The 17038-nt window shown below is 35.6% G+C and overlaps 1 protein-coding gene across 1 annotated transcript in view; it reads right to left on the bottom strand.

The window, feature by feature from the left end:
* Positions 1 to 17038, bottom strand: part of CSMD3 (CUB and Sushi multiple domains 3) — a 1221229-nt gene that overhangs the window by 444531 nt on the left and 759660 nt on the right. Inside the window, exon 17 of the mRNA XM_054498903.2 lies at positions 6945 to 7083. Coding sequence (XP_054354878.2) covers positions 6945 to 7083 — 139 coding nt within the window. The remainder of the gene's footprint in view (positions 1 to 6944; positions 7084 to 17038) is intronic.

Below are 17038 nucleotides of genomic sequence, written 5' to 3' on the forward strand. Positions count from 1 at the left end.
TGCTAAACAAATATTATGGTAGCACTAAATGTTATTATGAATGAAATTGGATCTAATCTTATTCAATTTTTGTTGTCTTTGAAAAACATTCTTGATGTAATCCAAACCCTTCCTAACCAAATTGAGATAGTCCTCATTAACTTAAAAAAATATTCTCTGAAAGACTGATAGTGATAGCATGCATTCAGGGAGCTGAGGATAGGAAAAGGAACAGAAAAATACACTTTGAATGATTGATAGTAAAATGAATACCTCTTAAACTCAGGAGCTGCTGGATATTGAGAAAATTTAGGAAGTGTGGGAATAAGCAAAAACAAAAATTCCTTTGCAGATCTGAGAGTAAGAATTGTTAAGTGTTTGGATATGTTAAGAAGAGGTAAATGGTTTTAAAAACATGTTTGTTGGTGTTATTGCTATTTTGTTTTGTATTTTACAAGAAATTATATTTCTTGTAGTTTTATTGACAAGCTGTTGAGACAATCTCAAAAAGAAAATGAATGAATAATATATTGGTAAATAATATTACTTTCTGTAGGTTAATTCTAATCATTTTCTCCATTTGAGAATATAGAAAAAAACTACAAAATAGCTATGCCACCATGTTAAATATATTATCTGATTTTTACAAATTTTGTTTTCAACAAATTTAAATGACTCACAAGTAGTGGAAAGTAAGTGACATGACTCTGTAATAAATCATTTCTTGGAACCAGCTTCTACAAAAATATTCTCAGAATAAGAGGAATTATTAAAGAGTTGGCAACTAGTATCCTTACAAGAGTTTGGCTGGAAATCAGAAGAGAATTAGATATTTTCAAGAATCCAGTATGTGTTAGATACTTTAGAAATGATATTCTATTTCTCAAAACAATCTTTAGAGAAAAATAAAGCACCAAGACATTATAAGGCCACTGATCAAGGAAGTGGCAGACATATTTATGACTGATTTCAAAGTGACTATTTTATGTTGCTACCCTAATGGATAAAATTCACTTATTTTTAAAATTGAAATACCTTGTTCATCCCTTTGCTACTGAGTTACTGCTAACCATGTGATATCTGTGTAAGATGTAGATTATTAAAAGAACCAATTTTCTGGCAAAGCACATGGAGTATAGACAGCCCTCAACCAATATCTCATATCCTTAAAAGGTCTTTAGAGAAGAATAAATGGAAGAAGATATTTAAGGATTTTTTTTCTTAGCTCCAATTCAATAATCTTATAGGATTTGGGGTGGTAGTAAAGGAAAGGCAAATAGAAGGCTCAAGCCCCAAAAGGAGCATTTATTTCAGTTTACAACATTTGGAAGAATTTGGGACTTAATTTATTTTATTTATATAAGGTAGATTCAAAAGAAATATGTGATATAAATGTGCTCTGTTTATTCTAAAATACTGAAAATACCATTAATAAATTCTTAAAGCATTGTAACTCCTGATTATTCCAGTGTTTGGGCCAATTAACAAAGAATGATTTTTTAGTGATTGGTTTTAGGGAAGTGGAAGAAACCATGAGATTATAATTTATTTGAGTGGGTAATTTCAGGATTAAGAAATGAGGCACAGTTGACAAGTCTGGCTTGGTGATGTCCATGGGGAGAAGCCAAAATCTTTAAACTGTAGGAAACATTCCTCACCCAAGGCCTGTTCTGATCTATGCACAAGACTGATTATTGTTCCTGTGCACAAATCCTACATTGAAAATCACTTTTCAATTAGACTTTCTTGCTTCTAGCCTAATTTAAAAGATTTGTGTCTTAATCAATAGATAAGAGAATAAGAAAGTGGCAGAGTAAAATGTGTTAAGTAACTCTATTTATAGAAATTAAATTAAGTTTTTGTCTATTTAACTAGTGTTACATTTTATTAAAATGGCTGGAAAGATTTCACCAGAAAGTCAGGTTTGAAACAGTCTAATTTCAAATATAGGCTATACAGTACAAGTGAATTCATTTGGAGAATTCTAAAGGTATCTAAACAAGATAGGCAAGCAGCAAAGAGGCCTATATTGGCCTGTTGGAAGGATAGCAGATGCATGCTAAGAATTTTGGACAGAGAAAATAGTGCCTTCAAACAAAAGTCCCAAATCAAATGTCAGAGTATGGATGCCCTCTGAATTGCAGGCATTGTTTGGCAATCAAACTGTTCGTCAAGTGGGCCACTCTTAGTAGCCTACTTTGAGCTGAAAGATACTAGGTGTTGATTTATTTAATGTTGATTAATGACTCTCATTAGCAAATCAGCAGATGCTTTTCAACATAATAATGCACTTTGTGTTCATAAATCGTAAACTAATTTTCTAGTCATATTATTTTTGGCTTATTTAGTATTTTAAAAATGAATAAGAGAATAAAAGAAAATGTTATTTTAAAATAACATTCCAGTTTCAATCAGCTAGAAGGTGGGGAAGGGGTGAGGTCTTCATAAGAAAACACTGCTGTTTGATAATAATAATAATAATAATAATAGTATGTTTCAAAAGAAAGGCAAGATCTATTCCTACTCCCCAACATCACCCAGAAAAACAAATAGTTAAATCGCTCTGCATAATAAAGTAATAGGTATTTTGAGACTTACTCTGCTATATACCAGAAGGAGCACAGGGAATGGGGAAATGAGGACTGAAGATTCTAGATGCAGAAGAGATTAAAAATGAAGAACAAACAAATGGAAGAACATTCCATGCTCATGGGTAGGAAGAATCAATATTGTGAAAATGGCCATACTGCCCAAGGTAATTTACAGATTCAATGCCATCCCCATCAAGCTACCAATGACTTTCTTCACAGAATTGGAAAAAAACTACTTTAAAGTTCATATGGAACCAAAAAAGAGCCCACATTGCCAAGTCAATCCTAAGCCAAAAGAACAAAGCTGGAGGCATCACACTACCCGACTTCAAACTATACTACAAGGCTACAGTAAACCAAAACAGCACGGTACTGGTAACAAAACAGAGATATAGACCAACGGAACAGAACAAAGCCCTCAGAAATAATGCCACATATCTACAACTATCTGATCTTTGACAAACCTGACAAAAACAAGAAATGGGGATAGGATTCCCTATTTAATAAATGGTGCTCGGAAAACTGGCTAGCCATATGTAGAAAGCTGAAACTGGATCCCTTCCTTACACCTTATACAAAAATTAATTCAAGATGGATTAAAGACTTACATGTTAGACCTAAAACCATAAAAACCCTAGAAGAAAACCTAGGCGATACCATTCAGGACATAGGCATGAGCAGGGACTTCATGTCAAAAACACCAAAAGCAATGGCAACAAAAGCCAAAACTGACAAATGGGATCTAATTAAACTAAAGAGCTTCTGCACAGCAAAAGAAACTACCATCAGAATTAACAGGCAACCTACAGAATGGGAGAAAATTTTTGCAATCTACACATCTGACAAAGGGCTAATATCCAGAATCTACAACGAACTCAAACAAATTTACAAGAAAAAAACAACCCCATTACAAAGTGGGCGAAGGATATGAACAGACACTTCTCAAAAGAAGACATTTATGCAGCCAAAAGACACATGAAGAAATGCTCATCATCACTGGCCATCAGAGAAATGCAAATCAAAACCACAATGAGATAACATCTCACACCAGTTAGAATGGCGATCATTAAAAAGTCAGGAAACAACAGGTGCTGGAGAGGATGTGGAGAAATAGGAACACTTTTACACTGTTGGTAGGAATGTAAACTAGTTCAACCATTGTGGAAGTCAGTGTGGCGACTCCTCAGGGATCTAGAACTAGAAATACCATTTGACCCAGCCATCCCATTACTAGTTATATACCCAAATGCTTATAAATCATGCTGCTATAAAGACACATGCACACATATGTTTATTGCGGCACTATTCACAATAGCAAAGACTTGGAACCAAGCCAAATGTCCAACAATGATAGACTGGATTAAGAAAATGTAGCACATATACACCATGGAATACTATGCAGCCATAAAAAAGGATGAGTTCATGTCCTTTGTAGGGACATGGATGAAGCTGGAAACCATCATTCTCAGCAAACTATCACAAGGACAAAAAACCAAACACCACATGTCCTCACTCATAGGTGGGAACTGAACGCTGAGAACACATGGACACAGGAAGGGGAACATCACACACTGGTGCCTGTTGTGGGTGGGGGAGGGGGGAGGGATAGCATTAGGAGATACACCTAATGTTAAATGATGAGTTAATGGGTGCCACATACCAACGCGGCACATGTATACATATGTAACAAACCTGCACATTGTGCACATGTACCCTAAAACTTAAAGTATAATTTAAAAAAAATGAAGAACAGTTTGGGATAAGAGAGGGGATTGGAGAGATGCAAGCAATTATTCCTGTGATGAGAGTTATCAAGAAAATTTAGAACAGTGTAGGCTTATTCAATCTTAAATGACTCTGGATTGTGCAATAATCTTCTTTCATTGTCACCTGCATTATGGTTTTCATGAGAATGAAAGAAAGCGATGCAAATGAATAGAGTAGCGTTGAGAGAGTGCAGCAGCCTCAGTCTCTATTATGTAGGGTGATTCTGGAGACAGGACATAAGTCCAGAAGTGAACAAAAGCACCCCCTGGCATTCTTTGAAAATTGAAGGGGAGAGTAGATTTCCCTTGTATGTGGGATGGCGGTGAAGTCTTTTTACTTGAATATTGAAGGATAACGACTGGTGAGAGTCATCTGGGTGATAGATGCTACGAACTGATACAAATAAAATATGAAAATAACATATTTTCAACTACCGTTGCACCTCCTGATACAAAATAATGTTTAGTCCAAAACAAGAAATACGAAAATTATGTACTTGGCATATTATATAAATATATATGAGATTAATTCTGATAGATTGACAAATACGCTTGTTTTTCAAATGTAAAATACTAAATTTAAAAACCGAAAAATATGGATGAAATCTTTGTCTTATTGTTCCAAATCAATACCTATCATGCTTTATCATGTATTCCAAACCAAATATAATTCTGTGTGCTAAACTAAGGTTGGTTAATTTTAGTTCAACATTCATGGAACAACTATATTGGAAAAAGATTTAATAATGAATAACTAAGATGCTTTTCAAGCTTTCTAAAATTGCTATGGCAACATAAGTCATGTAAACCAATAAATAGGGGATATGGTTTTAACAGAATAGCAACAACAACAACGAAATGCCAAATGAATGTAAATGAAAATTTTTAAAAATGTGTCAATCATTGTTGTGGGCTGAATTGTGTTCCCCCAAATTTCTATGTTGAAATCTTAATCCCTAGTAGTACTCAGAATGTGACAGTATTTGGAGAAAGAGACTTTAAAAGGGTAATTAAGGTAAAGTGAGATCATATAGATGGACCCTAATCCAATGTAACTGGTGTCCAGGACATAAACACACACACAGAGAAAATCACGTGAAGATAAATGGAGAAGACAGCCATCTACAAGGCAAAAGGAGAATCCAGAATAAACTCTCTTGTGGACACCTTGATCTTGAACTTCTAGCCTCCAGAACTGTGAGAAAATTAGTTTCTGTTTTTCATCTCACGCAGTCTGTGACACTTGGTTATGGCAGCCCTAACTAATATAGAAAGCTAACATAGCCCTAGTAAACCATGTAGATTATAACAAGATAGCGTTAAATTCAGTTTAGCTTAAAACCTCCTGTATACTTTGAATTCCCACATAAGAAATGGCAACCTAACTAAGAGTATAATCTTGTAATAAATAGCTGAGTGTCATCCGATTACAGAAACCAAGCTTCAGTCAGTAACAGGCCACCAACTGATCAGATCATAACTATATAAGTCAAATGCCAAGTTGTAACTAATCAAGCTGTTTCTGTATGTCACTTCCTTTTTTTTTCTATAAATACTTTCTGCCCACTTGCCATGTGAAGCTCTTCATATTTACTGATTCAAGGTGCTACCTGATTCATGAATGGTTCTTTGCTCAAATAAACGTGGTTAAATTTAAGTTGTCTAAGGTTTTTGTTTTAACAGTAGAATGAACCCATGTGAAATGTTTAATACTTTACCTCTGTTCAAAGTGGAATCTGTTCTCTCCCATGCAAATGTTAACACTAGCATGGATAGACAAATTCAATGAAGGACCTTTTGAGTTAGGAAAGAATCATGTTAGGTTTGTAAAATTCAATCTTCAGTCAATAATAAATATATTCTGCTGTACTTATATGTTTTTCATGTGGATCTAATGCTTAAATAAGTTTTTTTGTTCATCTGTTTGTTTTTTTAAGAAAGGGGTTGGGAGATGAGAGAAGTCAATGATATAATTGAGAGATTATATAGATAAATCTATTTTGATTTGTAAATTGTGATTCAATAACATAAGAGAAGTTTCATTCTTTTAAGGTTTAAATATACAATATTATAGCCTTTTACAATATAGTTTATTTGATCAGTAATACTAATTTTTCTAGGGGAAATAAAAGGTCAATTGTTCCACCATTACTACATACTACATGACAGTCATTTTCAGAAGGACTTACAGGTGAAAGCATATGGATAGTGTGCCTAAGTGTCTTAGACTGCACTACAGTGTTGATTTGAATGTATTCACAGCATTTCTGCCTCTTGAAACCTAGCAGAGCAGAATTCACAGGCCCTTCAAAGTATAGGACAACTAAACTCATTAAGTTAAAGGTCACATGTTCATATCTTAGTAGTACATAAAGCAAAAAGGTCGATCTTGCATATTTCAATAGTACTGATACAGCATTAAACAAATAGAAAATTAACTTGGAAACAGGCTGAAAGGTTAAAAGGGGGCAAACAGATGGAAGCATTCAAAGCACAGCAATTGACTATTACAATAAAATTAAACATTCATTTGGTAAATGCAAAAGAGAATGTCAACTAATCTTTTAGATAATATTTTCTTTAAAAGTAGGAAAAATATTTGTGAGACCTTTCAAATGTAATTTTGATAGAGTGTCCAGGTTCAGCTTCAATCACCCACTCACAATTCAAAGAGTCTTTGTAGTATCCTGGCCATCCTGGTGAGAGAATCACTCCACTGGGAGCTGAAAAATGGCCACCACATGGGGCTGAAAAATTAAATCAGACAACAAGTAAGAATAAAACATTCAAGATAAATCACAGATATTATTCTTAATACTAACACTTTTAAAAACAAATCTCTGCATATCCTTATTAAATAGTTAATACTATTTTTGAAAGCAATAGTACATCTAGTCAATTACTTCTGTTAAATGATTATTTTTCTAAAAAGGTAATTTACTTTTCAAAATATGAAACAGCTACATTTAGCATGTCAGGTAATAAACTGCTCCTCCTTAAGTCTCTGAATAATACCCCTTACATATATTGTCTCTCCATCGTCATCTTTGTATTCAAAGCTTGAAAGAAAACCCAAGTTGGTTAGCTTTGGTTTCTTTCTCTTTTATTTTCTTACTTATGTTATCAAATTCTACTAATTCATCTTATACACTAACAGTTTGTGCTTCCATCTTCCAGAGTCACTACTATAATTCAAGCCTTCATTGATTCAGCTTTTTACCTTATTTCTCATCTGCTATTTTCTTTCTTACTTTAGTCCAGCTGTCAGAATAAGGTCCTCCAAATTATAGTTTCATCATACCATTTCCTAGACATCTAGCCCCTTTCTTAGATTTGTATTTTGATCTCTTTTCTTTTTAATATCAAATTTAAATATTCTGTTTATCATTTCAAATATTGTATCCTCCGATTTTCCTAAGCTCACACACAATTGAAACCACGATGATAGCATTGTAGTTCTAGTAAGTGATTAGGTCATTTAGTGTAAACGCCTCATTTTGGAGACCTGTAAACCAAGTTTTAGAGACAGCAACTTGCCTAAGGTCAGTAGGTTGAAAAGTGTTAAAATCACTTTGAAGTCAACTTTTGCAAAACAAAGCCTTAGTACTGACCCTCTTCCATTATTTCCTGTATTGGTAAATGAAACCACCATCTGTCCAGTTGCATAAACTGGAAAGCTAGAAGTATTCAGTTTTCATACTTACATTATTTTTACCATTTACTCCCATATCCAACCCATCCTCAAGCTCACTCTTATTTCTCTAGCTCTATGGATTTCATCTTAGTTTCAAATAACATCATCTCATCCTTGAAGTATAGAAATAACCTCTGAACTGGTCTCTGCATTTACACTATTCTCCATGCTACAGATACAGTGATTTTTTTTTCTTTTTAATTCACAAAGCTTACCATGCCCTTCAGTGACAACTTTCTGTGTTTCCTGATAAGGCTCTGTAGGATCTAGCTGTTGCTTATTCTCTAGCCTTGTCTCAGAACTCCCCTCCACTCTGCAGCCCAGCTACATTAGCCTGCTCTACTTTCAGGAAGTATACACAGAAGAGAAAATGGAGGAAAGAGTATTTAAGATGTTGAAAATTATCAGGAAAGAAAAAAGGTCTAAATGTATACTAGATGAACTTTTTAATACATCATTATTTCCAGTGACTTATCACATCATTTTCTTTAAATCTTCCCATTTAAACTCTTACTCATGGGTTTATATTTTTCCTAGCTTATTTCTTTCTGTTTTGCCTTACAGAATTTCTGAAAACAATTGCTCAACACTATTTTACTCCTTTTTATTCTTTAAATAACTTGATGGAACCCAAATGAAATAGTAAATATTTATAAATTGGCCTAGGAATTAAACATTACTGTAAAATTTCCATTTTTAGTAAAACATTTTCTATGTGAAATTGTCAAAAGATGTTATTTGTATGACAGAGAACTCTCGTAAAAACTAAGTTTTCTTCCTTAGAAGAATTTAATTTTGTTTCTGAAAAAGCTAATTTTAAAGGAGGCCATTTTTATGAGGATTATTTACTCTTCCTAGTTATGATGACTCATAATGGGTTTCCTGTAGGGTTATGTATTTCAAAAATGAAATTATGTGCATAATAGTCACTTAAATTACCATATTTTACAAGACAGAGCTAAGTATTTTAGTGACAGAAAGCCCCAAAATATGGAGTATTTCTGACATAAATCTTTATTATGTCAGCAACTCATATTGTTCCAGAAAAGTATTCATTCATTCAACCTAATCATCATTAGACGAGGTAATTAGTCATAAAATTAACAATTGAGTAATGGGCCATAAAGAATTAAAAAGTAAAGTACTGAGAAGCATTCTGACTAGCCACTCAGTGCAAAATGTGAGGGAGGCAGAGTTAGAAGGGGTCTTTAAAGTGAAGAAGTAGCCTAAAGATGTGATTGATTGCTGTTTGTTTCCTAAAATGACTCTCTGGTATAGTGACCCTGCTTGTGGTTCTTCTCCTACTTATGACATTTTCTGAAGTAGCTACTTTCTCACTTAAAGGGTTGGAATTTCCCAAAATTATTCTTCCAAAAGTATAGGAACCAACTCTCTAGAAGGTCTGCCACCAAGAGGGGAGAGACATGCTTATATGGGTCGGTCAGCAAAAGTCTCATGATTAAAGTGACTCTCAGGCACATGAGAGGAAAATGTCAGTAAGGAGACGCCATGGTGTAGCAACAGTGGAAGAGCATGGAATAGATAACATGCAGGAGAAAGGAGAGACTAAATGTAGAAAAACAAAACAAAAAAAACAGCTGAAGAAAAAAAAAGCTGCCCAGAGTTTTGGAACAGAAACCTAAAAATGTTATTATTATTATTATGTATTTATTCTTTTTCTTTGAGATGGAGTTTTGCTCTTGTTGCCCAGGCTGGAGTGCAATTGCACGATCTCGTCTCACTGCAACTTCTGCCTCCGGGTTCAAGCGATTCTCCTGCCTCAGCCTCCCTAGTAGCTGGGATTACAGGCACGCACCACCACACCCGGCTAATTTTTTGTATTTTTAGTAGAGACGGGGTTTCACCATGGCCAGGCTGGTCTTGAACTTCTGATCTCAGGTGATCCACCTGCCTTGGCCTCCCAGAGTGCTGGGATTACAGGCATGAGCCACTGCGCACTGCCTAAAAATATTATTAATTACAAATATTTTATCTGTAAAGAAATCTAACTGCAATACGAGTAAAAGACAACTAAAAAAAAAAGTTATCCAAACTTAACAATATTGCCATATCCATATATTGCCTATGTAGTTAATTATGTACCTACTGAAATTTAAGAAATTCTTATACATTTTTTTAACCAAAAATGAGCTTGTGTATCTCCAGGTGTGAAGATACTACACTTCAAAAAGGATTTCTCTAAAAAACAATAACTACTCTTGGCTGAACAAGAAAAATTTGGGATATACAGAAAGCAAAAAGGGGACCAAGGCCATAAAGAAGCACTTTCAAAGTCCCATTCATTCATTCATCTTTTATTCATTTATATTTCAGTTCTTCAACATACCATTGTCTGACAGGTGTGTGCCTGTGTGGCATTTGTACTACTTCTACTAATGAACATTTATGGAATGCTTTCTCTGTGTTAGGCACTCTTAGATTATTTTATATAATGCTCAAAATAATCTAGCCAGATAAGTACACTATTATAGATAAGAAAACTGATGTGTAAGGAATTTAAATAATTTGCATCTGAACTGTCAAGGATTTGAACAAAGGCAGTCTGACTCTGGAAAAATTCTTTCCAACTGACATTAAGATAGTCTTTTTCCTTTCCTCCCAGTGCCCATGGTGCAAAAGACAGAAACATTAACAAAACGTAAAAATGTCAAGTTCTATAACAAAGGTATGTCCACAGTATAAGGGGCCTAGAAAAGGAAATGAATAAATGTTTCATGGAAGAGATTCTGTTTAATTTGAAGATTAAAGAGGATGAAATCAAGAATGAGTCAGAATTCACCAAGAGAAAAACTGAGGGAGGATATTGTAAATGAAAGCAACATCATATGCAAATGCATAGAGGATTGAGTTAGCATAAAGTAATGCAATTACCTTTTCTGGGGAATAAAGAAGTGATGAGAGAAAATTAGAAAAGGACCTGGTTTGCTCCAGTACGGAAAGTGAACCACGGCAATTGAAAAGTTGTTGACAAAGGATATATATACACACACACACATATATAGACAAAGGATAAGATTTTCATTTAAACGAAACTTTCATGTAAAATGGATTGCAGCAGTACACCTGGATTTAGTGAGATCAGTTAGAAGATTGTTACAACTATCTAGGAAAGGCATTATCAGATTCTGAAATAAGGCTGTAGCAGAGATAGGCAGAATATGCAAGGTATTTAGGAAGGCAAATCAAAAGCATTTATTGACGTGCAAAGAGTGAGTCAGAGGAAGGAGTCTAAACTGGTCCTTGAGCCCTTGGCATGTGCAACAGGGTGGACGGTGATTCCATTCACCAAAATGGGAAACATGGAACAGGGAGGAGTTTCATGTGGAAAGTTAATGAGATTCAGTGCTAAAATGGAAGGGTCTGTGAAATATCACAAGAAACAAGAGAAAATAGAACCCGGAGCTCTTGGCTATCGTAGGAGTGATTTTCAAAACTGGTTGATGTTCAAGTTTCCACATAGGTTGAAGGTAAAGGTGAATATTTAGAGGAAAAAATGAAAGAAGATTGAATATGCAACCCTTTGAAAAAAGTATTTTAATTTAATAAAATTAAGTAGGTATTGTCCAACAGTCAGTATATCACTACACTGAGAAAAGGGCTGAGATGAATTATTTGTTTGGGTCTTCCTCTCACCTAAGTATGTGAACTGGGATAATTTTAGCAAGTAAAAGTAATAAATTCCTAGGTTTTAGTGGAAAAATAGAATAGTTTATATCTCAGTTGACTGAGATAAACTTTAGTTTAACTAAATTTAGACAGGCTTCTTCCCGATTCAAGACCCTCCTTCCCACCTTCCTTTCCTAAAGCATTTAGTTTAGAAAACTTGTTTGTTTGTTTTTTTCCTCTGTACCTTTGAAATGTAAATTTTCTCCCAGCCTCTTACTAGTTTTACGACCCAGGAACGTCTTTTTCAATGACCTGGGAGCCATCCCTTTGAAGCACCCTTATTTTCCAGTCTCTCTGTGGGAGAGTGGGAAGCTAACTTCAATAAGCTCCAATTATCAAACATAAATGATCTAATCACATTGGCCAACCTACCCCCTAACATGCTCCAGTACTTTTCTACTAGCTCACCCCAATGCTTAAAAACCTTGTCTCTCTTTCAAAGGAGTTGAGTTCAATTTTTCTTCTCCTTTACAATAGTCTCAAATAGTCTTGCTTACCTGTTTAACTCTGACAGAGAAATTTTTCTTTGACACACAGATGCTCCTCAACTTATGATGGAGTTTTGACTTATGATCATGACTTGATCAGAAACATGGACTAGGTGGTGGCAGAGCTGAGACTCAAATTCAAATTGTTAAATTCCTAGTTAATAATTACTTCCACAATAGATTTATTATTTTTCCAAAAGGAATGTTTATTTAAACATTTTATATTCTCTTTCCCATTGGTTTAGTGAAGACAGAAATAGATGAAAAGTCAGGTGGGTAGAATATTTAGTCCAAAGGTTTTTAGTATAATTTTGAGGCTCTAACCCCATTTTAAGTGCCTCTCCACTACTATTTATTATTCATTTTTTAATTAATTAAATAAACATTTAGTTTCTGCTACTATGCCTAAGATACTGTGCTAGCTGCTGAAATTGAAAAAAAAAAATCTATGTGACGTTATATCTGCCTTCAAGAGATACACATTTTCTACAAGGAAGATTGATACAGTTAACATGAAACATGATAAGTACAGGCTTGAGCTGGGTAATTAGCCTTGAAATATAGGGCAGGGACGGTACTGTCCCAGGGTCATTAGGAAAGAGTCCGGGTAGGAGATGTTGTCAAAGAAGAGTTTAGATTAAAAAATGAATACAAGCAAAATAGGCTTAACAGAAGGGGGGACAGAATAGGCAGAGGTAGGAAGTAAAAAACACTAATCTGTGTGGGGGAAAGTCAAGTGGTTCTTTGCTGTTACAACTTATTGTTAGTGGAGGCCTAAGGAGGAGCAGTTCATGGGGACCTCTGGTTACATGCAGTAATTATTGCTTTCAAAGACTTTCAAACGTTAGTGGCCATCTACTGAGCTTGTTAAAATGCAGATTCCTGTATTGTACTTCTAATAGTTGTAAGATGGGACCCAAAAATCTGCATGGTTGACAAGATCCCCACCCGATCCCTCAGGTCCTTTTATTGGTTAGGTATGTGGACCACACAGGAAATTTAAGGGATGTGGGTGTTCTGCGGCTCCAAGACTCCCTTGGTTAATCTCTCAGTTTTCTGGGATAAGGAAGTTATTTGGATATTTTAGTGAAATACAGGCTGTTGCCTTTAATTCTCCTTTTTGTAGCAATGAAAACAACAATAAGATATATAAATTCAACATAGTTCATTTATCTAGTTTTATTTTTCTAAGGCCTGAAGAACGTCTGTTATAAATAATGTGAGTTTGAGTGCTGGCTCAATTTTGTGTTACTTTAAGAAGAAAGGATACATTCAAAGAACCCACTGTGTTTTAAGACCTTGATGAAAGAATCAGAAGTGCTTCAGACTGCATTCAGATAAAAATTCTCTTGAATAAAAATGCTAAGGAGTGCTGGTACTCCACAGCAGGAGATGCTCTTCCATCTGAGAAGCGGTACTTATGTGCTCAGAAGGAAGTTGGGGACCACGGGCTGAGCTAGGTTTTGATCACAGGGATTTTGCCATAGGTGAATTAAAGAGGTGAACATTGTAGCATTTGGTCTGATAAACAGCCCTTTTGTGGAGTTGTGCTTGATAAAATCTAGATGCCAATTCAAGGACAATCAGACAATGACAGTTCCATTTTTTTCCTTAAAAAAAAAAAACTTGCTTTATGGTTATACGTGTGGTAAGTAATCACCAGCTCTCTCAAACCTCAGCACACTGCATCACGGTTCAAAAAAAAATTACAAGGAACAAGTCAGGTATGTATCTAGGATAAGAAGAGAAAGACAGAAACATGGTAACTAAGGAGCCAAAATAGAGTCCATTTCCATAACTACTTCTATCCCTCCCTGTACCCAGCTCCACAAAGATTAGAAGCAAAACCCTGCAGATGGCTATTAAATTAGATTATTCTATATTAGTCCTTCAGGAGACAGAATTTAATAACACCTAAATACTTAACTAAAGGAGGAGTTCATTTTTAGATATAAATATATATAAATGTGTGAATACATATCTGTTTATAAGAACTACAAATCAATTCTGATCTGTGTATCAAATTGTTACTCTAATTGCTTCCTCAAAAGAACTCTTTCTAAAAAGAATGTAATGTCTGTGAATGAGAATGGCTTCCTTTCCTCTGAGACTAATTGAGATTCAAGAGACAACCTCTTATCCTCAAAGGGAAAGTTCATCAGGCATGCAAGTCCAGCCTTATCTTCAAACAGTTCTCCCGGGACTTCAGCGCCATCCTATTCACTCAAAGAATTCTCTTAGATGTCCCATTAGGGAGTAGGAAGGAGCACAAGCCACAGCTATGCAGGGAGTTCTGTGCTGAGGGCAAGGGAGTTCTTGCTTGAGTAAGCATTTTATAGAACATTCTAAAGTTGGTGAAGCAAAAACAGAAGACTTTTCTTTTTCTAATTACTGCCTTAAAACACACACTGCCAAGTCTCTTTCTCTCCTCAAAGAGCGTGTTAAGCAGAGCCTCTAGTTTTCTTATAACTTCTAGTATTTAAAAACTCGATCCAATTCAATTTAAAACTCTTATCTCATTCTCTCCATTCACTCACCCAAGGTGCCTCTGAGTAGTGGCCAGAGAGACTTGGAGGATAGGGAAGAGCATGCTAAAGGAATGCCAGCACTTTCAGATTCATTCCTCTACTTACTTCAGCACTTGGAGTAGAGAAGGTATTATCACTTATTTTATATCTTGTCCTCTTCCTTTTACCTTTAGATCCTGTTTCCTGTGGTGAGTTAGGGCTGGGATGAGGTGAAAGGTCACAGTCCTCTCCTGGAAGTTATTGCTTTCTTTGCAAACCTTTGTCTGGTCACTGGTGCCTCCCTTTTGTCAGGTATGGAACATGTTGATTCTCCCATGAGAACAAATGAGTTGTTTGCAAAGGCCAAGAGTGAGGAGAATGGCTTCTCACTGCACAATTCCCTGATAAAAGAGAAGCTCAACCTTTTGTAGTTGCCTGTCTGCTCCCATCCCTGACAGCACATGCTATAACGTGTCCGATTGTCTTTTCCTGTGGCCAAGCCTGAGTAATTTCTTTGGTATTCATTTGACGCATAGGAAACTTACATCATTGACTAACCAAACTGTTTGAACTAAACAGCTCTCCCTCTCTCCAACCTGTCAGCTTTTCACCAATTTCTTTTCTTTTGTTCAATAGGCATAGAAGGTAGATCAGCAAGCTCATTGTATAAGCAAATATCCACCTGGGAATTCTCTTTCACACAAACATCTCCATTCTCTAAGAGGGATTCTTTTGCAGCCCTTTCCCTCAATTTGGCTTGAAGATAAGGAAACCAGCACTTTCCTTCCTCTAAGAAGAATGAAAAACCAAACAACTTATGATTCAAACAGTTATAGATAGATGGATGACAGAGATAGACAGATATACAGATTAGATAGATAAAGACATATAGATCTCCCTAGCTTTTGCTGCTTAACACATTGGAAGTGGGATGGCAGAGGTTATGATTGAGATAAAAGAATCAGCTAGAACCCACTTAAGCTCTGGAGGGGTGTCTTGTCCTTAAATTTTCAAGAAGAGGAATATAGATAATTTTTTCTTCTTCACTATAGATCTAAGTCGCCAAAGCTAAAGCAGCAGGAAAATTTAGTTCTCCACTTTGTTAGTCACACATTTATTCCTATGGTTTTCCTTGTCAGGAGGGCTGCAAATATAACAATGTTCAAAATCATTTCAGGTGTCCACAAGAAAGAGGCAACTTTGCCAATCTTAACCCAGAGTCTTAGTTAAATCATCAGCTTTGAGGCAATAGCATTCATTAGACTCTTCCAATGTATTTCACTAAATGTAATCTCCTTTATCTATAAAGCAGACCCATGAATGTATTACATCTAATCACATTCAAGAACATGATCATGTAATCCAGAAGGCCAATATTCATTTCCATTTTTGTCAGGGAGATTGCTTTAAATCAAAGGGGGCACTGCTGACTACAGTGTAGGGGGCATGTGAGTCAGAGTGAAGTAAAAAGGACAAGAGAAGCAGAAAGCATATATGCATCAGAGCCTTCTGAGACTCAGAGGAGAAATAATTATGAGGAAACTAATGGTTGGGCACAGGTGGACTGAACAACAAGCTATTTCTAATTTGAACTACAAATTTCAGTATCTGCATGGGATCTGGAAGGAAATGACAAGGTACTGCTTAGGGGAAAAAATCACAAGGAGCAAGTCTCTTTAGAGAAGAATGGTATATCACTTTGGCAGCTGTGTTGAGAATAGAACTGAATAAAAGTAGAGACAGAAGCAGTGAGAGCAGTTAGGGGGCTACGGATTAATTAAAGCCAGAGACAAAGGTTGCTGGGACCAAGATGTCAGCAGTGGAGGTAGTAAGAAATACTTGGGTTTTGAATGATTTCAAAGGAAGAGCTAGCCAGTTTTTCTGATGCATTATCTATGGTTATGACAGAAAGAAAGGAGTCAGGAAAGATTTGATAAAGACCGAAGAATTTTGGCCTGAATGACTGAAATAATGGAGTTGCTATTAATAATGGAGAAAGTGAGTGACAATAGCAGGTTTAGAGTGACGCGGGGAGACAGATCAGTTTCAAACAGGGTAAGTTTGAGATGCCTATTAAACACTTAAGTGCAGATGTGGAGTAGGAAGTTGAACATATAAGTCTACATTTCAGGGCAGAGAACCAGGCTAGAGATGTAAATTTGAGAGACAGCGGCATGTAGATATTGTTTACAGTTAGAGACTGATTGAAAAATCACCAATGAAATGAATGAAATAGACAGCAGAACATATCCAAAATGTAGCTCTGGGACATGCACTTAAACAGATCACAGAGAGGAGGAGAAACCAGGAAGGGAGACTAAAATGA

Source organism: Pongo pygmaeus, chromosome 7 (assembly GCF_028885625.2).
Source record: "Pongo pygmaeus isolate AG05252 chromosome 7, NHGRI_mPonPyg2-v2.0_pri, whole genome shotgun sequence".
In the NCBI taxonomy this organism is placed as follows: domain Eukaryota; kingdom Metazoa; phylum Chordata; class Mammalia; order Primates; family Hominidae; genus Pongo; species Pongo pygmaeus.